At 39.5% G+C, this 25,432-nt stretch overlaps 1 protein-coding gene across 2 annotated transcripts in view; it reads right to left on the bottom strand.

Moving 5' to 3' along the window:
• The window catches only part of TP53BP1 (tumor protein p53 binding protein 1), a 137,329-nt gene that overhangs the window by 54,042 nt on the left and 57,855 nt on the right, over positions 1 to 25,432 (bottom strand). For both annotated transcript variants that reach the window (XM_006831718.1, XM_006831719.1), the window contains 2 exons: positions 23,567 to 23,686; positions 22,630 to 22,836 (listed from right to left, as the gene is read on the bottom strand). In XM_006831718.1, the coding sequence (XP_006831781.1) occupies positions 22,630 to 22,836; positions 23,567 to 23,686 (327 nt within the window). The remainder of the gene's footprint in view (positions 1 to 22,629; positions 22,837 to 23,566; positions 23,687 to 25,432) is intronic.

Below are 25,432 nucleotides of genomic sequence, written 5' to 3'. Positions count from 1 at the left end.
CATGGAGGGGATTGTAACCATGGCAATGAGACAATACGATAGAATGAATGTAAAACTAATGTTCTTCCATGTAAACTATCACATAATTCACAATAAAACATTTAAGAAAAAAAAATTAGTCTGTTATATTTGGTCAAACATTTTAACTCCCCCTAAATGTGATGCTCCTTAGAAACCCTATACAGGGTCGCTATTGGTCGGAATCAAATCGATGGCACTTTACAACAACAAAATGTGATGGAGTCCTGGTGTGGCACTGTGGGCTAATGCATCAGACTGCAAAATCGGACTGCAAGGTTGGTGGTTCAAACTCACCAGCTGCTCCTTGGAAACCTTATACAGGGTCGCTATGGGTTAGAATCGACGACACTTAACAACAACGTGATGGCTGGAACTGCGGTGGCTTTGGTAGGGCCAGACCAAATGATTTTGTGGGCCTTATATGGCCCTTGGAGTCCTGGTGTGGCACTGTGGGTTAATGTGCTAGACTGCAAAGCCATTTGAACTGTAAAGTCGGTCGTTCAAGCTCACCAGTCACTCCTCGGAAACCCTATACAGAGTTGCTATAGGTCGGAACCAACTTAACAACAACATATGGTCCTTGGGCTAGCCATTTCCCACCCTGCTTTACTTCATTTGCCTCATCGCAGTTAACTCTTGGAGGCGGCAGCTTTTTCCCAATTGTATTGTGAATGCCTTCTAATCCCATGGGGTTCATCTCCGTATCTATGGTGCTATTCATAATGTTTCAATATACAATATTCTGGGGCTTTATGACAGTGTTCCACTGCTATTCATAAGGTTTTCAGTGGCTAAACATTGACAAGTAGTTCACCTCTCCTTCTTCATAGTCTGTCTTAGTCTAGAAGCTCAGCTGAAACTTGCCCACCAATGGTGACCCTGCTGGGATTTAAACTACTACTGGTGACATAGCTTCCAGTATCACAGCAACACTTAAGTCATCACAGTTAAGACAAACTGATGGAAGAGTGGTGGATAATAAGGATTCTGTTGTTGTTAAGTGCCGTCGAGTCAATTCCAACCCATAGCGATCCTATATAGGGTTTCCAAGGAGCAGCTGGTGAGCTTGAATTGCCAACCTTACAGTTCAAACAGCTTTGCAGTCTAGTGCATTATCCCACAGTGCCACACCAGGACACTTTATATATTAATTGCTATTGAGGTTCTAAAGATTCAAATGAGTATGCATTAAGAAGTAAAATTTTATTGTAGTTTGTAACCAGATTGCCTGGATTTTAATATAAGGTTACTATATTTACTGGTTGTGTTCAACCTTCCTGTGCCATGGTTTCCTCAAAAGGAGAAATACAGGAAATCATAGGCTTATTGTGAGATTTAATGAACTGCACATGTAGAATGACCAGCAAATAATAAGAACTCCAAAAATATGAGCTAAAATTAGTTTTATAAAAAACTGAGAACTTATATACAGCCAGCCCTCGGTCTCTGGGGATTCTATAGACATGTGCTTTACATATGCAGATTCATTCAGCTAAGGATAGAAAACATTCAGGGGAAAAAAGCAATCTGTCAAAGGCTAAGTTCTTGTTGTTGTTACGTGCCATGGAGTCAATTCCGACTCATACCGACCCTGTACAGGGTTTCTGAGGCTGTAAATCTTTACAGGAGCAGAAAGTCTCATCTTTCTCCCTCGGAACAGCTGGTAGTTTTGAACTGCTGACCTTGAGTTTCGCAGCCCGATTCGTAACCACTACGCTACCAGAACTCTTTAGAGAGGGCATCATAAAATGTTATTTACATAGCATATATACTGTATTAGGTATTGTAAGTAACCTATTGCTTTGACTTATATAGCAATCTTGTATAGAGTTTCCAAGGAGCAGCTAGTAGGTCTGAACCATCCACCTTGCTTATCCAGTGCTTATCCTATAGCAGCACACAAGGACTCAATAAGTAACTGAATGAGGACTTAAAGTGTACGGTCCTGGAAACAATTCTCCAGGAAAATGAGGGACAACTGTACATCAAAGGAGCCCTGATGGCACAGTGATCATGCATTTGGCTGCTAAGTGAAAGGTCTGAGGTTTGAACACAAGCCATTCAGGAAGAGAAAGTTGTGGCAGTCTGCATCCATAACAATTTAAGGCCTTGGAAACCCCATGGGGAAATTCTATCCTATCCATCAGAACTAATTCAATGGGTGTTTTTAAAAATTTACATCCGCAGTAAGCATTCTGAAATCAAGTAAACAATTCCATTTACAGTAATACCTGAAAGAAAAAAAAAATCTACTACAATAAATTTAGTCAAAGAGGTCAAAGACTTCTGAACTGAAAACCATAAAACATTACTGAAAGAAAAGAAAATTGAAATAAATGGAAAGACATTGCATGTTCAAAGATTAGAAGACTTAATAATTGATAAAAACCTCAATATTACCCAAAGTCAACTATGAATTCAACACAATCCTCATCAAAATCTCAATCTTCTTTGAAGAAATGAAAAAAGTCATTCCTCAAATTTATATAGAAAAGATGAGGCTTTCTGCTCTCGTAAAGATTTACAACCCTCAGAAACCCTGTACAGGGTCATGAGTCGGAATCAACTCCACAGCACTTAACAACAACAACAATACATCCTGAATAGCCAAATTAATCTTGAAAAAGATGAATTGAGTAGGATTTACTCACATTTCCTGATTTCAAAATATCCCAGCAAAACAGTCTGGTGCTTGTATAATGACAGACATATAAGCCAGTGGAATGGAACTGAGGGTCCAGAAATAAACCCACACATCTATGGTCAACTGATTTTTGACAAGGGTCCTAAATAAATTCAAAGAAGAATAGTCTTTTCAATAAACAAGAACCAGGAAAACTAGACCTTCTTGTTGTTAAGTGCCATCGAGTCGGTTCCGACCCACAGCGACCCTATACAGGGTTTCCAAGGCTGTAAATCTTTACAGGAGCAGAAAGCCTCATCCTTCTCCCACAGAGCCACTGGTAGTTTTGCTAACTGCTGACCTTAAGGTTCGCAGCCCTATTCAATAAACAAGAGCCAGGGCAACTAGATCTATAAATATAAAAAACAAAAAACAAGCAACCGACCAAACAAATGTAGCTGGACTCATATCTCATCTCAGATATAAAATTTAACATTTATGTATCAAGGCTCTAATGATAAGAACTAAAAGCTCTTAGAAAAGAAGAGTAATGCTTCATAACTTTTTGACAATGAATTTTTAGGTATGACAACAAAAACACGAGCAACAAAAGACAAAACAGATAAACTAGGTTTCATCAAAATTAAAACCTTTTGTGCAATGCACAAGAACACCCACACTTGCAGATAATACCCACTTGACCTGGCTTCAATGACTGGATGATCACAGCTCAACTAGAAGAAGAAAGAAGAGGGAAAAAAGACAAATCTGATATAATTTGAAGAACTTGACCTACACCTATGGATGCAGTAGCTTAAAAGAGGGAACAAATTTTTATAGCAAGGATCATTTCCATCCCCTCCAAACAGAGTAGACAGGGATGGGCAACTTGGACATTGACTACCCAAAATGGGGGTGCTACAAAGGCAAGAAGTGACTGGCTTACAAGTTTTCAAGAGGGAACCTAGATCCAGAGGGCGTGGAGGAAGGTAGAATCTCCACTGAGTAGCATCCAATCTGTCTGGGCGGGGCTGATGAAAGGATATACGAACAGGCCTCTTGTGATACAACAGTGAATAATTGTTATCAGGACAATTGTGAGGGTTGGAAATGTAAAGGTAGACATTTTGTAGCAAGGAGGGGAGCAAGCAGGCTCTGTCTTGGTAAAATCTACTTTCAAATGTCCAGCAGGTATGGGAAGTTTTCTTGTCTTCTCTTTCACCAGAATAAGCCCATTTCCATAAAGAGGTTTAAAAAAAAAAAAAAAAAAAGAAAATTTCCCAGAAGCTTTTTGAAGCCATTGTATAAAGAACTCTAACAATTTAATAAAAAGACAAACAGCACAATCAAAAACTGGGCAGAGGGCTTAAAAAGGCATTTCACCAAAAAATGATTTATGAAAGGGCTTCAGGAAGTTTATGTAAAAATTAAAACATGACATTTTTCCCACAAACTTTTTGAAGTCCCCCATACAACTGGCCATGAAAAGATGTTCACTATCATTAGTCATTGTTGTTGTTAAGTGCCGTCAAGTAGGCTCCGACTCATAGCAACACTGTAGAGAGCTTCCGAGGAGCAACTGGTAGCTTGGAATAGCTGATCTTGCAGCTCTAAGTGACCCTGCAGTACAGCGTATTATCCTTCAGTGTCACACCAGGACTCATTAGTTATTGCTGTTGTTAAGTGCCGTGGAATCAGTTCCAACCCATAGCAACCCTGTATAGGGTTTCCAAGGAAGAGTTGGTGAGCTTGAACCGCCCACCATGCAGTTCAAACAGGTTTGCAGTCAGGCGCATTAACCCACAGCGCCACACCAGGACATCAAACCACAATGGGAAGCCTCCACCAGAATGGCTAAGAAGAATAGAAACAAGTACTGATGTGGTTGTGGAAAAAATAGAACCCTCAACCACTGCTAAATTTATTAGCAGAATTGTAAAATGGTACAGCTGCTTTTGACAATACCTCAAAATAGTTTAACACAGAATTACCAAATGATCCAGCAATTCCAACTACCCAAAATAAGTGAAATCAGGAAACAAAACCACTTCCACATTAATGTCACTGAAGCATTATTTACAACTGCTGAAAAGTAGAAACAACCTAAATGTCCATCAACAAATGTATGGATAAACAAAATACATACATAAAATGGTAATATTACTCAGCCATAAAGAGAAATGAAGAACAAGATGTATTTTGAAAAGATGATGCTAAGTAAAATAAGTCAGTCACAAAGGGGCAATGTTGCTTGATTCCACTTACATGAAGTATCTGGAATTGGTCATGTACAGAGACCAAAACTTATTCCTGGTTACTATAGAGTCCTGGTGTGGCACTAAAGGATAATGCATGGACTGCAAGGTCACATTGAGCCACAAGGTTGGTGGTTCAAATCCACCTGTTACTCCTTGGAAACCCTATACAGAGTCATTTATGAGTCAGAAGTGACTCAACCGAACTTAACAACAACATGAGGGAGGAGAAGGAATCATAGCTTAAGGGCTCTAAGTTTTTGTTAATGCTAATGGAAAAGATTTGAAGACTAATAGTGATGATGGATGAACATACCACTGAATCTACTTGTGAAAATGATGAAATGGCAAATGTTTTATATGCTTTTACCACAATTGGAAAATAAACCAAAATACACTGCACAAAGTGTAGAAAGATTTCGAAGATAACAAGATTTCAATCTCTACTGTTCACAAATCTAGAGCAAGTGACAGGTAAAATGTTCTTATACCTTGAATAACACTCTACTGTTGTTAGGTTCCTTTGAGTCAGTTCAGACTTACAATGACCCTACATATGCATAACAGAACAAAACATTTCCCACTCCTGCACCATCCTCACAGTTGTCACGTGTGAGCCCACTGTTGTAATGTCAATCCATCTCATTGAAGGTTTTCCTCATTACTTGTTCACCCTCTACTTTACCAAGCATGATGTCCTTCTCCGGGAAATGGTCCTTCCTGACAACATGTCCACAGTACAAGAGACGAAGTCTTAATTACCACCCTCATTTCTAAGGCGCATTCTGGCTGTACTTAATGGTGTACGTCAAAACTCTTTGACTATCCTATTTATGGTAGCCACGACTTTCTTAGGAATGTCATAAAAATTATGATTAACATCAAATTTGACATTATCATAGATAACAAATGATGAGAACTTCAAAACTTCTTCTCAAACCTAAGGATTAATATCGCTTATCATCATCAAATTTAGAGACTACTGCCTAGTTTAGGCTAGGAAGAGTAGAGGCTGCAGAGGCAGGCAAGAGTCAAATTTGTCCTCTTATGACAAATTTTGGAACTCCTAGTGTGGCACGGTTGGATAAGCACTCAACCTCAAGGTCAGCAGTTCAAACTCACCAGCTGCTCCTCAGAATCCCTATACAGAGTTGTTAAAGTCGGATCCAACTTAATGGCACTTAACAACAAAAACTAGATTTTTGAATCCTGGTATGGCGGTATAGGATAAACAGGGGACTGCTAGCCAGAAGGACGGCAGTTCAAACCCACCAGCCACTCCTCGGAAACTGTATACGAGGTTGCTATGAGTCAGAGCCAACTCAGTAACACTTAACAACTACAAAATAGATTTAATCCCTTCAATTTTATTAAAATTGTCCAAAGAACATGGTATAATCAGATTCTAGACACATGAACAAGGTCAAGGACTACTTCTAAAGTAGATTCCAGAAAACTAGAAAGTACATGTTGTGATTAAGAGGTAGGCTTTAGAAACAGGAAGGGAAATAAATGATAAATGAATATCAAGTATCCTACCCTGATCTTACATATTACGAATCATATGTTTTCTATATGTAAATGAGTTGTGGCACTATAATGCCTCTCAATTCTCAGCTTTAAAAACTCTTTATCTACTACCCATGTCTTTATCTACTTTATCATTAATAAGTCCTCCACAAAAAGATTACAGTTTTATTTTTAATACATAAAATAACAAATAAATATTTTAATTAATGTGCAAAAACATATATAATCATTAATCTTTATACATTTCTTCTTGGTAGGCAACATGGGGGGGAAAGACAATTAGGAAATGCTTTCTCTGCTCTTAAGCTAAAGGCATTATTATCAAAGCTAAGGATCACAGATTTCCCATCCGAATTATATTTGACACTAGAAAATCAACAATTTGTACACATACACACCAAGGGTTATCATGAGCCAGAATCGACTCAACAGCAAAAACAACACACATGCAAATATATAAAAAACCAACAACTCAGAGAACAAACAAGATGGTAGATTGGGCAGAAGTGCCGTGAGGAGCTCTGTCAGCAACAACACAGAATACCGGGCCAAGCAGGCTCAGGGGATGGTCCCAGAACTCTGAACCACATATAAAGGAATATTTAGAAGATTGGAAAGCTTACAGCTAGGGGAATTTGTAGCAGAAGCAAGAAATCCAGTGTTTTCTAATTCAAGATGCTCAGCTGTCATCTTGAAGGAAACTAAGCAGGGGAAGGATCTGAGCAGCCACCAATGCCTGACAGAATCGCAGAGATAAAGGAAGAAGAGTGAAAAGGGAAGCCCATCTCCTGATCATATCTACCTAAAGGCTATCAGAAAGTTTAAAAAAATACCAAAATACACACCCATCTAAGTATTAAGACCACAGATAAGTCCTGAATATGCCCCCAAAACAAAATCAGATGACCTTATCAGCACATGTCCAGAAACAAGATAAAGTGACTAAGGCAAATGAGCTAGAAGTAGACCTACACTCCATACTGGAAGATGGACAGGCTTTGGAAATGCCTGAGAAGGAACTCAGAAAAACGATTATAAACGGTATCAAAACACTATACAATGGAGTTGAGAAAAATAAGGAAGAAGTCAGGCACGCGCTATAGGAACAATCAAATAAGATAGATACAACACTGCAAACAATTCAAAATCTACAAAAGAGGTCCAAATGATTAACAATAGAATATCAGAAATGGACAATATACTAAAAGGGCAAAGGAGCAGAACTGAAGAGATAGAAGCCAGAACTAGTGAGCTACAAGATAAATCTCTCAACACTACTGAGATAGAAGAGCAAACACAAGAAAAGATTAAAAAAAAACTGAAAAAGCCTAAGATTCATGTTACACAACATGAAGAAGAATAAATTAAGAATTATTGGCATTCCAGAACTGGAAGAATCACATTAGTCCACAGAGGATATAGTTGAAGCTTCTGGAAGAAAATTTCCCTAACATCCTGAAAAGCAAACAGCATTCAAGAAGCTCAACGAATCCCAGGAAGGACAGACCCTAAAAGAAAATTACCAGACATATATAATAACCAAGCTCTCCAAAATCAAAGATAAGGGCAGAATCCTGAAAGCAGCTATGGAAAAGAGAAGTGTATCATCATACAAAGGCAAGTAAATCAGACTAAGCTTGGTTCTCTCAACAGAAACCATGCAGGCATGGGAAGACATATATAAAACCCTAAAAGAAAAAAAACTTCCAAGAATCCTCTACCCAGCAAAGGTGTCAATCAAACAGGATGGTGTAATCAAAACATTACAGGATACTGTAAGTCCGTCGTCTGCCTATAACTGATTGGAATACCTAAAATGGGGCTACAACGTGCCCAGTGATAGAGGCTTCCTGTGGAGCCTCAGCATTACATAAGACCATAGGTGGAACCCTGACATGAATCCAGAATCTTCAGAGGTAGGAAATTTCCACTTGAAAGGACAAGCAGGCCTGCCTAGGGTGGCTAGAAGAACAGAAGATACTTCTTGAAAGAAAGACCAACAAGAAAATACAAAACAATATAGGCAGTCCGACTGATTACTACAAGAACAAGCAAATTGCTCACCCAGAAGACATCAAGGCAAGTGGTCGGGTCCCCTCAGGGCAAACCCCCTTCCAAGACTAACACTCAATGGGAATACATGCTCTGATTGGTGACCACATTCATCACCGATAAGGGGAAGTGAGGGGAAAAACAGCATTGAAGCTGCGAGCTAAGCCCTACAACGTTTAATACACTCCTATGAACCCGGGTGGAGACCTGGTTGGCCAGCAGTGCAGCAAGACCTGAGGACTCCAGGGCCCAGAGTCAGTGACATAGCCACAAAGGACTAGAGTGGAGAGTGAAGTGTTCAGCTGATAAGAAGAGAGGGCATATGCACAAGAACACCCACACTTGCAGATAATACCCACTCGATCTGGCTTCAATGACTGGATGATCAGAGCTCAACTAGAAGAAGAAAGAAGAGAAAAAAAGAGTAATCTGATACAATTTGATGAATCTGACCTACACCCATGGATGCAGTAGCTCAAAAGAGGGACCAAATCTTTACAGCGAGGGTCATTCCCACCCCACCCCACCCATACACAGGATAGACAGGGATGGGCAACTTAAGACACTGGCTACACAAACTGGGGGCGGTGGGGGGAGAAGGCTATAAAGGCAAGAAGTGACTGGCTTACAAGCTTTCAAGAGGGAGCCTAGATCCAGAGGGCATGGAGGAAGGTATAATCTTCACTGAGTAGTATCCAATCTGTCTGGGCAGGGCTAATGAAAGGAGATGCAGATAGGTCTCTTGTGATACAGTAGTGAGCAAATGTTATCAGGACAATTGTGAGGGTTGGAAATACAAAGATAGATGTTTTGTAGCAAAAGGAGGGGAGTGACTGACTGCCGTCTAGGAGGAGAGGTCACTGGGACCCTCAAGGAAGAAGAGCAGAGAGCGGGACCATACCCAGAGAAGCAGTGATGCCAGAAATGGAGGCAGAGATGATGACATGGAGAGATGGAGCGGCTGGGGACTTTAGACCCAGAGATGGGGAGGGGCTGTGTGCTGACAACTGGGGGGCAGGCTTGCAGGGTACACCCTTTGATTGTTTGATGATGCATGGAGGGGATTGTAACCATGCAATGAAACGATATATACAATAGGATGAATGTAAAGCTAATGTTCTCCCGTGTAAACTATCACATAATTCAAAATAAAACATTAAAAAAAATTTTTTTAACAAACAAACATTCCAGGATAAACAGAAGCTAAAGGATTTTGTCAAAGCCAACCCTGCTATGAAAAACATCCTAAAGAAAGTTCTGTGGACTGAGAAACAAGAACAGACAACAACCAGAGAAAGACATACATGGCATCATCACCCTGAACTCAATAAACAAATGAACAAATGGAAGAGTCAAGAACAGAATAAAATTATAAGAACAAAGGATCTGGGAAGTCAGTCTATAATCAAAACAATTATAATGTGAAAGAAGGAACAGAGATCCAGGTGATGAGGTCAGGTAGATTATAGGATAAAACAGACTGTCTTAAATGGAGGGAAGAGTTAATGGAATATAAGGTAACCACAACAGTGGGATTAGGGTGAGGAGTTTAGGTCCAATGTTGCAGAGGGCAAAACAAGAAGGGGGAGGAGGCAGAAGAATAAAATAGGTAAGGGAACACTGAAACATGTTTGCATGGCCTAAGTGGGACAGAGGTAAACAATGATGCATGTTCAACCTTGGAACAAAAGGGCTCTGTGATATAGGGATCTGGGCATAGGTTTAAGAAGGGAAATAATACTAAGATGCTTGAATGCCTTATGAATATTGTTTTCCCTTGCCTACTACTGTAAAATAGATACTTGAGTGGGATAGAAAGGAATGTTGGGAAACATCAGAGAAAACGTGTTAGCCCGTCTTCAGCCTATAACTGATTGGAATACCTAAAATGGGTTCTAGAACTTGCCAGTGAAATAGGCCTCTTGTGGAGCCTTTGCAGAGTATAGGACCTTAGGTGGAATCATGAGTCCCATCCAGAAACTTTAGGAGGTAGAACATTCCCACTAGCAAGGACAAGCAGACCAGCCTGGAACAGCTAGAGCAACAGAAGATATATCTTCTGACAAAGAGCATCAGGAAAAACCCAAAACAAAAACGTCAGCATGACTGGCTACTACAAGAATAAGCAAGTTGTTCGCCAGAAAGCCATCAAGGCAAGCAATGAAGTTCGTTCAGGACAAATTCCCCTCTAAGACTGAAACTCAAAAGGAACACATGAACAAGCATGTAAGCTTTACTGGCAACCACATTGCCCTACGGGTGAGTGAAAGAGCGGGATAGGCAACAATAAAGAAATGGGCTGAGTTCAACCACAGTCCACAGACTCCCATTGACCTGGAGATATGAGAGACAAGAGGAACGGCTGGTTGGTCCAAAGTGTGGTGAGACCTGGGGACACCTGAGACCATGGACAAGGTCATAGCGAGTGAAGCATCCAGCTGATACGAAGTGAGGGGAGATGCACAAGAACACCCAGACTTGCAGACAGTACCCATTTGACCTAGCCTCGATGGCTTGATAACCAGAACTTTACTAGAGGAAGATTAATTTAAAAAAAAAAAAAATTTTTTTTAAATAAAGGAAGCAAGGGTGAATTGCTACAATTTGATGAACCTGACCTATATCATGGAGGAAGGAACTCTAAATACTAACAGAGAGTGAAGGAGTCTTCACATTAAGTGACTGGCTTACAAGGTTTCAAGAGGGATTTTAGTTTAAGAGTCTGGGGGAGAAATAAAGAGTCCCCACTGAATAGTTTTCACCTTGTCTAGATGGGTCTGGTGAAAAGAGACGGGGATAAGATTCTTATGATTCAATAGTGAATAACGGTTATCATGACTAATTGCAACTGTCACAATTATAAACGTAGAAGTTTTGTAACAAAAACAGGAGAGTAGCGAATCTTACAGTCCAGAAACAGAGGACCCTAGGACCATCAAGGGAGAAGAGCACAAGCAGAATGTGGGACCTTATCCAGAGAAGCAATGACACCAGAGATGGAAGCATAGACGGGGACATGGAGAGTGGGAGCAGCTGAGGACTGTAGATTCATGGGAAGAGAGGGACTAAGAGCTGGTGACCAGGAGGCCAACTTGCAGAATGTACCCTTTGGAGGTGTAAATTATTATATATGCCTGAGTGGGGTTTTTTGTTTTTGTTTTTTAAAAAAGCTAAAGTGAATAGAGAGAAATACTATTAACTGATGGTACATGGAGGGGATTTTAATCATTGTAATGAAACAAGGTGTACAATTGGTTGAATGTAAAACTGATGATCTGCCCTGTAAACTTACACTCAATCCACAATAAAAACCTTTTAAGAAAAAACCAACAACCTAAACATCAAACAAAAAATTAACTAAAAGATATTCACAAGATGAATATTATGCCACCAAAATGACATTAGTAATTTTTAATGGCATGAGGAAAACAAAAACTACAAGGTAAAACTCAAAGTAAAATAAAATTCATTCAGTAATGTAGTATCACTCCAAAATGTTTAAAAATAAAAATAGAAATAAAAAGCCCTGTCACTGCAGCAGACTAAACATTAGGCTGCTAATCAAGTGGCTTAACCACACCACTAGCTAGTCCACGGGAGGAAGATGCAGCAAAGATTTATCTTCTGTAAATATTTATGGCCTCAGTAACCCTACAGAACAATTCTACTCTATCGTACAGGATCCTAGGACAGAGTCAACTTGGCAGCAACGGGTATACTCATAGAAATAGAAAGTAAAATACACAAAAATCTTAAGGTTTTTTTTTTTTCAGGTTGTATAATTCTGCTGGGGGCCAATGAGGGTAGAGGACAGCTTCGATTTGCCGCTTGACACAGTTCCGGTAAATTCTGGAGTGGTCTGGCAAAACAGATAGCTCTCAGAAGTTGCTTTCTACCTTCTCTATAGAGTAATCTTAATTTTACTTATAAAAATATATAATTTGGCAATATTCACAGCTTTTCACTATGAGTTCTACAAACCTTAGGAAAAACTAACTTAGCAGCAATTGCTTTCAGCCTTGGTGGATTGAATACAAAGAGAAATTGTGTAAATTACTCCTTTTCATTAGAAAACGTAAGTAACTGCATTTGTGAGGCCACAAAAGCAAATAACATATTAGAGTCAAGCTAACCTACCCCCATAGGCCTCACCACATTCAGTCACTAGCTAGAATTCACAAACCCCTACATACAGACACCTGCATAAACAAGTAGACAATATGAACTTAAATGAAGAATAGTTTTGACTTAATAATCTACACTTCTTGCAGCAAGTAGCCAGGTTGGGCTTTATGCCACATAGCTTCCAAGTGATTTAATGAATACCTTTATTATGAAAATAATAGCACATTATGTAGGATAGAAAGTTTATAATCTTTTAGCAGAAACAAAAAGAAACAGTTTACCACATACTGGGAAAGGAGATAAAGGTCAGTCTGTCTGAACATCACAGAAGTATTTTTGTCAAGGCTGTCTAAGGACCAGGTGCAAGAATGTTGTGACTAACTGTGTAATAATTCAAGAAATGATAAAAGTGTCAATGCTTGTACTGTGTAATTTTAAGTATAAAAAATAAAGACTTGCTGAGCTGGGCTGGCAGAGCTAGGAGAAAGAAGTAGAGGGCAGAGGAGGAAGAAGCCAGTAGAGGCAGAACTATCAGGAGGCAGAAGGAACTGGCAGAGAAAGGAGAGAGAGAGCAGCAACGGAGAGCAGGAGTAGAGGCAGAAGAAGGCAGACGAGGCTGGCAGAAGGAACTGGCAGAGCTAAGAAGAAGCAGAGAGCAGGAGGGAGAAGGCAGAGGGCAGACAGCAGAGAGAACAGACAGCAGAGAGCAGAGGGCAGACAGCAGAGTGCAGGAAGCAGAAGCAAGGGCAGAAGCTGGAGAGCATAGCAGGACAGCACAACAAGTTGAAAAGCCTTTCGATTGGATTCATTAATTTCTTCACCCGACGATTCCGCGTATTCGCTCATGTCCCACGACCCCTGTGGAGAGCAGGAACTCCCGCATAATTCTTTTATTCCCCCCCATCTAAAATAAGCATTGGTGTCCTGGTGTGGCGCTGTGGGCTAATTAGACTGCAAAGTCGTTTGAACTTCAAGGTTGGTGGTTCAAGCTCACCAGCTGCTCCTTGGAAACCCTATACAGGGTCGCTATGAGTCGGAATTGACTCGATGGCACTTAACAACAACAACAAAATAAGCATTATATACATGTATTGTTAAATAACACATAAATACATGTACATTAAAAATTTTAAAGGTATAAACTGTTCAAAGTATTCCTTCCTACCTTTCCACAGCCAGATAGTTCCTCTCCACAGGAAGAATATATGTTACCACTTTCTTCTCGTTCCTGATGTATTCTGTATACTACTTTTTAAATTCAGAAAACCATGACATACTTTTCTTCCCCTGGTGGGTTCCAACTGCTGATCTTTCAGTTAGAAGTTGAGTGCTTTACTTACTGTACAACCTGGGCTTTTATATATTACTTTTTAAATTCTGAAACTCATGTTTAACACTTTTTAAAGATTCATCCTTCTGCCATAGGAAGGTAAAGTCAAAACGTACTGTTACAAAATCATGGGACCCTTTATTAAGCAAAAGCATCAAAATGTAAAACTGTGTTTGTCAACAATTCTCTGCCTAGGTATACACAGTTTTGAAGGCAGTATTTCCACTTCTCTAACTCTTCCTTGAAGAATTCCACACTCTTCGATTTACAGTGCATCAAAACAGCAATTCGGGCATTCTCAAGGGCTTGAGGAACAAAAGGAAGTCTGAAGGGACCAGATCAGGGTTGTAAAGTGGATTGGTAAGGTTTCCTAATGAAATTCTTACAGGATAGCCCTTGCTACCTGTCCTAGGCTGGGTTCTCTAAAAAATCAAAACCAGTGAAGCTTATATTTGTATATATGTTGTTCTTGTGTTGTTTAGTGCCATCGAGTCGGTTCCAACTCATAGTGACGCTGTTTAGGGTCTCCAAAGAGCGGCTAGTGGGTTTGAATTGCCAACATGTATTTATATATACATATGTTGTTACTGTGTTAAGTGCTGTCGAGTCAGTTCTAACTTATAGTGACCCTGTATAGGGTTTCCAAGGAGCAGCTCGTGGGTTTGAACCACTGACCTTGTGGTTAGCAGTCCAGTGCTTGTCCTATAGTGACACAGCAGGAGTCCGCATATATACATATATTGTTGTTGTTGTTATTCTTAAGTGCCATCGAATCAGCTCTGATCCATAGCAACCCTGGGTAGGTTTCCATGGAGCAACTGATGGGTCTGAACCATCAAGCTTGCAGTTCAAACTGACCTTGAAGTCGAGCGCATTATACTGCAGTGCCACACCAGGACTCTATGTATATAGCAAGATAGAGATTTAAATCAAGGAAACGGCTTCACACAGTTGTGCAGATAGTCAAAGTTCCAAGTCTGTGAATTAGATGTCAGGCTGGAGACTTCTTCTAACTCACATAGCTGCAGGGGCTGATGAATCCAAGATAAGCAAGTCAATCGGCAAGCTTTTGGCTTCAGGGCTAATGAAACTAAAGTTGGCAGGTAAGACGGCAAGCTATTGACTCCTACAATCAACAAGCAATAAGGCAGGCCACTGGATCAAGATGCAGAATGCAGGTCCAGCAAAGAACAAGCAAGTTTTGTTTGACTGTCTAATAGATTGGAAGCAGGTCACACACTTAAGGAAACTTGTTTTGAACTGACTGGCTGCTCAAAGCAGATCTCATCATGAAAGTGATTCTATTATATGAGACTTCATCATGAGGGGTTACTACATCTTAACTGTAGAACCACTGAGAAAGCGGGCCCAATAAGTTTGCCACAAAACCTTAACTATATCACACTACTCTTAAAGAATGAATAGGTACAATGCTATATGATGAGGAAAAACATTCATAAGTGCAACTCCTCCATGCAACTTTCCTGGCCTTTTTCTCACTAATGCAGTTTTCAATTTCCTTAAAACTTCTTTAATAAGCCCTCATAATCGTCCCACATACTTTGAGAATATCTATCAAGACTACATCTTCATTGCTGTTGTTCTTCTGAAGTGCTATCAAGTCGGTTCCAACTCAATAAGGACCCTATGCAAAACAGAACACAACACTGCTCAGTCCTGGCACCATCCTCACAACTGTGTATGTTTGAGTCTACTGCTGCCACCGCCACTGTGTCAATCCATCTTACTAGTGGTCTTCCTCTTTTTCACTGACCCTCCACTTTACCAAGCATGATGTCCTTTCTCCAGGGATTGGTCCCTCCTGATAACATATCCAAAGTATAAGTCACCAAGTCTCACCAACCTCAATTGTAAGGAGCATACTGGCTGTACTACTTCCAAGATAGATTTGTTTGTTCTTCTGGCAGTCCATCATACTTTCAATATTCTTCGCCAATACCATAATTCAAATGCAACGTATTCTTCTGTGGTCTTCCTTATTCATTGTTAAACTTTCACACGCATATGAGGCTATTGAAAATATCATGGCTTGATTGAGGTAAACCTTAGTCCTCAAAGTGATACCTTTGCTGCTTAACAGTTTTAAAAGGTCTTTTGCAGCAGATTTGCCTAATGCAATAATACATCATTTGACTTCTTAACTACTGCTTCCATAAATGCTGATTATGGATCCAAGTACAATGAGCCTGAAGCCACCTTCTTTTATATAATCCAGCTTTCCTATTATTCGTTCAGCATACAGATTGATTAATTAAGTATGGCGAAAAAAAACAACCTTTCATTTTTCATGATTTCAAACCATTCAGTATCCCCTTGTTCTGTTCTAACAATTGCATTTTGGTCTGTTTCAGGGTCTCATGAGCAAAAGTAAGAGTTCTGTGTTCCATTCTCTGCAATGGTATCATAGTTTGTCATGACTACACAGCAGAATGACTGCACAGTCAATAAAGCACAGGTAAACATCTTTCTGGTATTCTCCACTTTCAGCCAACAACCATCTGACATCAGCAATGATCTCCCTCATTTCACATCCTCCTCTGAATCTGGCTTGAATTTCTGGCAGCTCCTTGTTGACGTACTACTGCAACCATTTTTCAATTATCTTCTGCAAAATTTTACTTGCATGTGATATTAATGATATTGATGATGGTTTTCACATTCTGTTAAGTATCATCTTTCTTTGGAATAAGCACAAATATGGGTCTCTGCCAATGAGTTGGTCAGGTAGCTGTCTTCCAAATTTCTTGACATAGATGAGTGAGCACCTTCAGTGATGCATCAGTTTGTTAAAACATTCCGATTTGTATTAATTCCCAAAACCTTGTTTTTTGCCAATGCCTTAAATGCAGCTTGAACTTCTTCCTTCAATACCACATGGTATTGATCACAAGGTACTTCTTGAAATGGCTGAACATCGACCAATTATTTTTGGTACTTTGACTCTGTATAGTCCCTCCATCTTCTTTTGATATCTCCTAGGAGCTCTGGTAGCATAGTGGTTACGAATCGGGCTGCGAACCGCAAGGTCAGCTATTTGAAACTACCAGCTGTTCCATGGGAGAAAGAGGAGGCTTTCTGCTCCCGTAAAGATTTACAGCCTCGGAAACCCTGTACAGGGTCACTATGAGTCAGAACCGACTCCACGGCACATAACAACAACAACACACCACTCAATATTTTGCCCATAGAATTCTTCAATATTTCAAGTCAAGGCTTGAATTTTTTTTCTCCAATTCTTTCAGCTTTCGAAATGATGAGCTCTTTGTTTTCTAACTCTAGGTCTTTGTACATTTCATTGTAATACTTGTCTTTGTCTTCTCCAACTGTCCTTTGAAATGTTCTGTTTAGCTTTTACTTCCTCATTTCTTCCAGTTGTTCAAGAGAAATTTCAGAGCCTCTTTTCTGACATCCACTTGGGTCTTTTTCTTTCCTTTTTAATGACCTTTAGCTTTCTTCATGAATGATATTTTTTATGTCATCTCACATCTCCTCTGGTCTTTAGTCATTAATGTCTAATGCATCAAATTTGTTCTTGAGATGGCCTCTAAATTCAGAGATATATTCAAGGTCATTATTTTGGCTCTCGAGGATTTGTTTTTCTTCAGCTTTGTCTGAACTTACAGATGACCAACAGTGGTCTATTTCACAGTTTGGCCCCTGGCCTTATTTTGGCTGATGATACTGAGCTTCCCAGTCATCTCTTCCCAGAGATGTAGTTGGTTTGATTACACTATTAGAATCCCAAAAAAATAGTCACCATTATCTTCTGGTCTGACCTCTCTGCCTTTAACTGGTCAAGTAGTTCCCCTTGAATGCCACTGTTTTATTGGACTTTGATCTTTGGATCTTATTGATAAATCCAAGACTTTTCCAAAGTTACAATTTGTTCCACAAAATCATCTTTATTAGCTTCGATCTTTTTTAAAAGAATAATGGGAAGGATCAGCTCTTTGAGCTAGCAGACAGACCTTCACGCAATGATTTTGGAACCTATCCAACCAAAAGCTTGCTGAGGCTAAGATAACAGTGTAAAATTGACAATGCTGAACCATGAGAAAGCCCAACTTCGGTAGCTACTCAATCAATGGTAATTCTATGGTCTTCTTCCATCAGTTTCTAGACTTCAGACAGAGTTTATTCATTTGTCAAGGCTAGTGGACTTCCCTCTCTCAGCTCATTCTGAGGTCCTCCCAACCACCCTTAAAATGCTTGACCCATCTAAAAACTGTTGTTTTATGTTCCCCTAAAATTGTTGCAAAATGAAGCTTCTGCTCCTGCAAAGATTTAAAGGCTCGGAAACCTTATACAAGGTCGCTATGAGTTGGAACTGACTTGATGGCTTTAACAGCAACAACAAATTTGTTGCAAAATTTTAATGATTTGGGAAGATGTCTACTTCAGTTTTGTTAAAATTTTATTTTAGCACTAATCTCAAAATTATTTTTTCCCATGGCACAAAAAGTATACTTTTTTAAATTTAAAGCAATTGGTGTGGCAGTATGGGATAAAGCACTAGACTGCAAGGTCAGTTTGAACCACAAGTTGGCAGTTCAAACTCATCAACCACTCCTTGGAAACCCTATACAGGGTCGCCATGAGTCAGAATCAACTCAATGGCACTTAACAATAAGACAAAGCCAACTGTATTACTGAGAGAACTTGTCTGTAGCCATAGACTGATCAAAAAGACATGTATAAACACATTTTGTTTGGAACAAACCCTTGCAGCAATACTTCTTGACTTACCCTCATAAAACAACACCACCAACACCGTGCTATTAGCTTAATCCAGTGTTTATCCTCAAACATTCAAGTCATTCTACCTCTATTTTCTTCCACTCCATCAGCAGTTCCTTTCAGGGCCTATTTCCTTAACAAGCCTAGATCCATAGTCCATCACTAAACCTAGTTCTGACCCTCATCCCTGAATCCCTTGCCCTCCTATCTTTACACCACTTTCACCAAACAAGTATTAGTCCTGGATCCATGTCACAGCTTGCCTCCTCTGATTCTACATAAGGCTGCTGAAAGAATGCATCTTTGCAGACTTGTACTCTTTCAAATTCATGAATCTAACTTTAAACTGCCTTTGAGCATCAAACATCCAACCTCTACTTGGTCCTGGTCAGCTACCTCTTCCATTCCCTCATGTTACTACTCTGCAAATCTCCCACCCAACCGCTTTCCTTACAGCAAAAGACTTGCCTTCTACTTCACTGTTGGAATTTAAACCATTAAGTGCCCCTCCTCTCACCTTTTAACTTTCTAAACTACATGTTTGTCTAAACTACCCTTCAAAACTCTCAATTGTTTTATACCTCCTATCCTGGTGTGGTGCTGTGGGTTAATGCGCCAGACTGCAAAGCTGTTTGAACTGCAAGATCGGCATCAGCTGCTCCTCGGAAACCCTATACAGCTTCGCTATGGGTCGGAACTAACTCAACGGCACTTAACAACAACAATATAGGTCTTAATGGAGTCCTGGTGTGGTGCTGTGGGTTAATGTGCTGGACTGCAAAGTTGGATTGAACCACAGGTTGGCAGTTCAAGCTCACCAGCCACTCTGTGGAAGAAATATGAGACTTTCTGCTACCATGAAGATTTATAGCCTCGGAAATCCTAATACAGGGTTGCTAAGAGTCAGAACTGACTCCACGGCACTTAAAAACAACAGTAGGTCTTAAGTCATCAACTGTTCCACCTTTAATCCATCCCTTTTTCTTTTGGTTTCTTCCTTTCAGTCCATAAACTTGCCCAGATCTCTTCTAGCATAACAAAAAACCTCCCTCAAACCTGCATTTCTCACTAACTTACCATATTTTTCTTTCTTTCTAATCCACACTTCACAAAACCAGAATACATTTGCTGCCTTTTTGCCCCATCACTCTTCAGTTACCTTCACTATGATACTCTTGCTATAGCTATTGAGACACTAAATGGATCCTAATTGCCTAATTCAAATAACCTTACAGACATACCTTATTTGCCTTCACTCCTGTATCTGACATCTTTCTTTTCTTGTAAACCTCTTCCCCAAAGGTTTCCATAACTTCTTACCCTCCCTCCGGATTCTTCTCCTCTCTGAATTTTGTTTTGCAATCACTTTTATGAACTGTAATTCCTGTCTTAGTCCCATAAACAGCATTTGCAAACTACCTGTTATAGACTGAATTGTTGCGGCTGTTGCTAGGTGCCCGAGTCAGTTGGCAGTCCAGTGCTTATCCTACAGCACCACCAGCGCTCTTATGGATTGAATTAATCCCCCCAAATATATCTGCCAAAATTTATAACATCATTCGTGGGCCAGACAAAATTATCACCTTGAAAATTAGCTACTATACTTGGCCAAACATTTAATTAACTTGCCCCTAAGGAGTCCTACCAGCTGTTCCGCGGGAGAAAGAGGAGGCTTTCTGGTCCCGTAAAGATTTACAACCTCGGAAACCCTGTACAGGGTCACTATAAGTCAGAACCGACTCCACGGCACATAACAACAACAACAACAAGTCGTGGTGTGGCGCCTTGGGTTAATGCTCTGGACTACAGTCAGTTTGAACCACAAAATCAGTGGTTGCTACGGGTTGGAAATGACTCAACGGCACTTAACAACAACAATGTGATAACTGGAATTGCAGTTGCCTTGGCAGGGCCAGACAAAATTATTTCATGGGCCTTATATGGCCCACAGGCCAGATGGTCCCCACCCTTGCCTATACTTATAGCAAAAATTTCATCTGAGAATTGGTTTTCTTTATTATATTAATGAAACAGGGTTAAGTGTATGATATGTTTTAAGTCAGTATCTTCTAATACATAAGAGTAGACTAAGCAAGCAAACATAAATGAAAGGGAAGATACAAGCCACCTGATTGGACAAGGAACCTTGGAATAAAAGCTAAAAAGAGCCAAGGATCTTTTCCTCAGAGCCGACAGAGAGAAAGCAAGCCTTCTCCAAGAGCCAGTGCCCTGTGTTGTTGTTGTTATGTGCCGTGGAGTCGGTTCCGACTCATAGCCACCCTGTACAGGATTTCCGAGGCTATAAATCTTTACCGGAGCAGAAAGCCTCATCTTTCTCCCACGGAACAGCTGGTAGTTTCGAACTGCTGACCCTGAGGTTCGTAGCCCAATTTGTAACCACTACGCTACCAGAGTTCCCTGTGAGAAAATAAAAATTTCTGTTCATTAAAGGTACCCACACTTGTGGAATTTCTGTTATAGGAGCACTGGCTAACAAACCTTGGTGTGGCACTGTAGGATAAGCACTGGATTGCTAATTGAAAGGTCAGTAGTTCAAACCTACAAATCACTCTGTGGGAGAAAAATGAGGCTTTCTGTTCCCATAAAAAATTTACAACCCTGGAAACCCCACAAGTGTTGCTGAGTCGAAATCAACTTGAGATGGTAGAGGCAATAAATGAGTAGAAAAATGATAAACTTTCAAGGTCAGATATGATCCAATTTCCAACTCAGCCTCTTACAATTATTGTGATCTTCAACAAATTAACTTAGAAGACCTCTCGTCTTCTAAGTTTTCTCATCAATAAAGTAGAAATAAGAACATCCACTTTGAAGCACTATTATACAAATTAAATGAGATATGTTAAGGAGGCATTCTAGTTTTACCTCCCCCTTAAATCCATATTCAAATAGTTGCAAAGTTCTGTCGATCCTACCAGTCACCCCTAAAATCCATCCCCTTATCTTAGTTTCCACTACCACTGTCCTCACTTTCAGGCAGGATAATAAGAAATGGGCACTGCATGGAAAAAACTAAATCTGCACAAAGTAAAGTTTTTAAACACTCAGCTGGATCCTTTTTTTTTTTTTTTCCCAGCTGGATCCTTTTAAAAATGCAAATCTGAATACACTACTACTCTCCTGCCTAAAATACTTCAGCACATCACCATGATGTAAAAGGCCTTTCAAAATCTGTCCCTACTTTGCAGCCACTCCCCTGTATTGTCTCTGAATTCTAGCCATACCAGACTACTTGCAATTAATGTGGCCAAGTCAACATAAATCTGTAAAATGATTCCACAATCATAAATTTTATACCCTCTTTCTGAATGTGGAGACCAATTATTTCATATAAAACCCAAACCCCACTGCTGTCAAGTTAATTACAATTCATGGTGACCCTACAGAACAAAACAGAACAGCTCCATAGGATTTCCAAGAGTGTGAATCTTTACAGAAACACACAACCTCATCTTTCTTCTGTAGAGCTCCTTGTTTACCTTTTGGTTAGCAGCCCAATGCTTAGTTCACTGTGCTACCAGGGCTCCATTATTATTTTGCATCGATACAAGTTTAATACAGAACTAAAAGCAGCAACACAGACTTACTGCAGCATCATCAATAACATGATAGGGATTGGCTACAAACAAAAGATTACAACTATGAGAATAAAACTTTATATTTTTAATAATGATAATATCAACTATTACAGCTATTAAAAAAATCATTTACACTTCCCAAGAGTTCTGGTGTGGCACTACAGGATAATGCACTGGGCTGCAGGGTCAGTTTGAATCACAAGAGGTCAACAGTTCAAACCCACCAACCACTCCTTAGAACCCTATGAGTCAGAACTGACTCAACGGTACTTTACAACAACAACAAGGTGATCAAAAGGTACTAATTACCCAAAATTAACATAAAAGAAAACTTACTTTCCAGGCTAAATTGCAAAGATTCTTCACTAGCCTCGGTTTCAGGACTGACCAATTTCATTCTTAGGCATAATTTATCATCCACCAGAGGAGCAACCTCAGAATTCCCTTTTTCACTTCCAAGAATGACATCATTGGTCTCCACCATGCTTTCAGACATGACATCACTGGTTGTTATGGTGCCTTCTGGACACTTGCTAATAATACCTAAAAAAAGGGAGGAGGAGGAAAAAAGAAAGGACACTAAAATACAAACATGAAAACAGCAATGCAAGGTCATCAATTTGCCTGTTTGACTCCACAGCTCTGTAGGATCAAAAAGGAGTTCCTAGGATAGATCCTGTCACAAGTATCAACAACTACGCACTAGTATTGACACCTGGTCTTAAGAGGAGCAACAGGATTCAGTTCCACTTCTGCATCTGGACAAAGGATGCTGCATGAGCCCTCAGCCAACCCACATCTGCCAGCATCAGGCATAGGTAGCAGGAGACTCCAGAGACGGCATGACTGTTACCTCCCAGCACTGACTAGAGAAAACAAATAGGTTAATGTAGAAGCCTATGAGCTGCTTCAAGGAAGAAGGATCTAAGTTTTCTTGCCCTGTCAAGCAGCAGACTGATTAGCCAATGTACTGAATAAATAGTTCTTATATCCTGTACATCCCTGTTCAGCATTCAGAGCCTATCTCCTTGCAAATAATAAGATGCTCATAAATAGTCTTTCTTCTCTTTCTCTACCTTTTCTTCCCTTCCCCTCATCACCTCTCAGTATGTCCTTCGATTAAACTCAAAGAATCAGATACCACAGGCTTATTCTGCTTAAAACTCAACCTTATCAGTCAGGCCCAATTCCTCACATCTAAAATAATCACTTGCACAAAGAATGATAATCTCAGAGTTTATGTCTTAAATATCATTACTTTATAATCACTCACCAATAGGAGTACTGTGTCTCTTGGGCTCCAATTTAAGGTGCCCAATGAGAGGTGGGGTTACGCCAGTCAAGGGTGGAATAATATCACCTTCTTTAGGCAAAGTGAAATGAAATGGAGTTTCTGGAAAAAAAAAAAAAAAAAAGCAAAACAAAACAAAACAATGATAAACAAAAAGCAAATCAAAACAGAAATATAAAGTAAGCAAAACTGAGGAGAACGGCAAGGAATTATTTCAATTACTTTTTTCCTTTGTTCCCAAATTCTGTCTCATTCCCAGTCCCCATCACTATGCCTCCCAATCAATTACCTACTCCTCCTCTTTGTTCTCTTTATAGTCATCAATAATAGGACTGATACAAGACAACCAGAGATTGGCAAATAGAGGAAACTCAAAGCTTGGCAGATCTGCAGCACATGGGGTTATGTGAAACATCTGAGCTCCAAGATAGAACATTTGGGGATACATACTCAATGAAACACATTTAGACAGTATAAAGTCTTGATACACGCTGTCAAGTCTGTTCCAACTCATAGCAATCCTGTACAGAGTTTCTGAGCAACTGGTGGGTTTGAACTGTCAACCTTGCAGTCTAGTGATTATCCTTCAGCACCACACCAGGACTAGGTAACATAAATTTGTTCAGTGTGAACTCCCAATGAGTTCATATTTAAGCCTTAACAGTCTATAGGATCTTCATAAAAGAAGTCTGATACTAATACTCTTAATTTACAATATACTCAACAAGTCTTCAAAGGATCTCATGGGCCAAAGAATTTCCAAAGTCTCACTGGTTCTAACACAGAAACCCAAGGATACTATGGTTTAGTACTAATCAGAATTTATAGTAGGCCAGAGAAGTTAATACTTACATCTAAAACTTTGCCCAATAGTAAATCCCATATAGATGAGCATCCCCAGTAGTTAACCATTATTATATTATTATAAGCATTTGCCAAGACATAAAACTTTATGTTTTAACTAGGTCCATACCCAGTTCCAAATCTTTGCTAATCAGAATGAGCAAATTGTCAAAATAATATTTTCTGATTTCCTAGTCATCTCTCTTAATAAAACTGAGTGTAAAGAAAATAAGAACTGTGCCAGGCTGCTCCTCTTAAACCTAATAGATGAAATTTTGTACTTACTTTCCTGGGATACCTCAAAATAACTATTATCTGGCACACCCAGACACTACTCCTTGTGAAAATAATTTGCTTCTTTCATCTTTTTCCACTCCACTTCTATCCTTTATTATCTTTAATATCAAGCACCTTGGTGCTTTTTTTTCTTCTTCAAAATCACAAAACAACATCTCTTATATATAAGAGAAAATGAATTAGTAACCTGAAGGGATGAAAAGAGAAAATGAAATGGACCTTAGAAATAAAGGATGAAAGTACATAAGCTCAACTAAAACTGTGAAGAGTGGAGAATCTCAACATTACATCTAACTGGCAAAGACTTCCACTGTATATTTATAGAAAGAAAAGAAATGGGTCAGGTAGATAAGAATTCATTCTCTGGCAGTTCCTTATATAATGCAAGTCATTTAGGCTAATAAAGAAGAATCTAGAAAAGATATAAAAACCCCAGGCCTCATAAACTTCAAAAACACATTTTGTAAAATTTTCATTCTTAGAACAAACAAGAATAAAAGATTGTCAGCATTTCTCTTGTGACAGGAATCATCCCTCATACTACTGATCATCCAGACTTTTGAAAACACGGATGAAATCTTTAAATGGACCCTTCTGTGTGAAATCCCTAATTTGCAAACATTTTTTGCAAATTAAATAAATTGCTGAGAACTATTTCCCTATAAAAGTTTCCATTGCACAGGACTGGATAAAACTTATGAAGTTATT

The sequence above is a fragment of the Chrysochloris asiatica genome, unplaced genomic scaffold, assembly GCF_000296735.1.
Source record: "Chrysochloris asiatica unplaced genomic scaffold, ChrAsi1.0 scaffold00004, whole genome shotgun sequence".
Taxonomy (NCBI): domain Eukaryota; kingdom Metazoa; phylum Chordata; class Mammalia; order Afrosoricida; family Chrysochloridae; genus Chrysochloris; species Chrysochloris asiatica.
The sequence above is the reverse complement of the archived record's forward strand: the minus strand, read 5'-3'. Positions and strand labels throughout refer to the sequence as shown.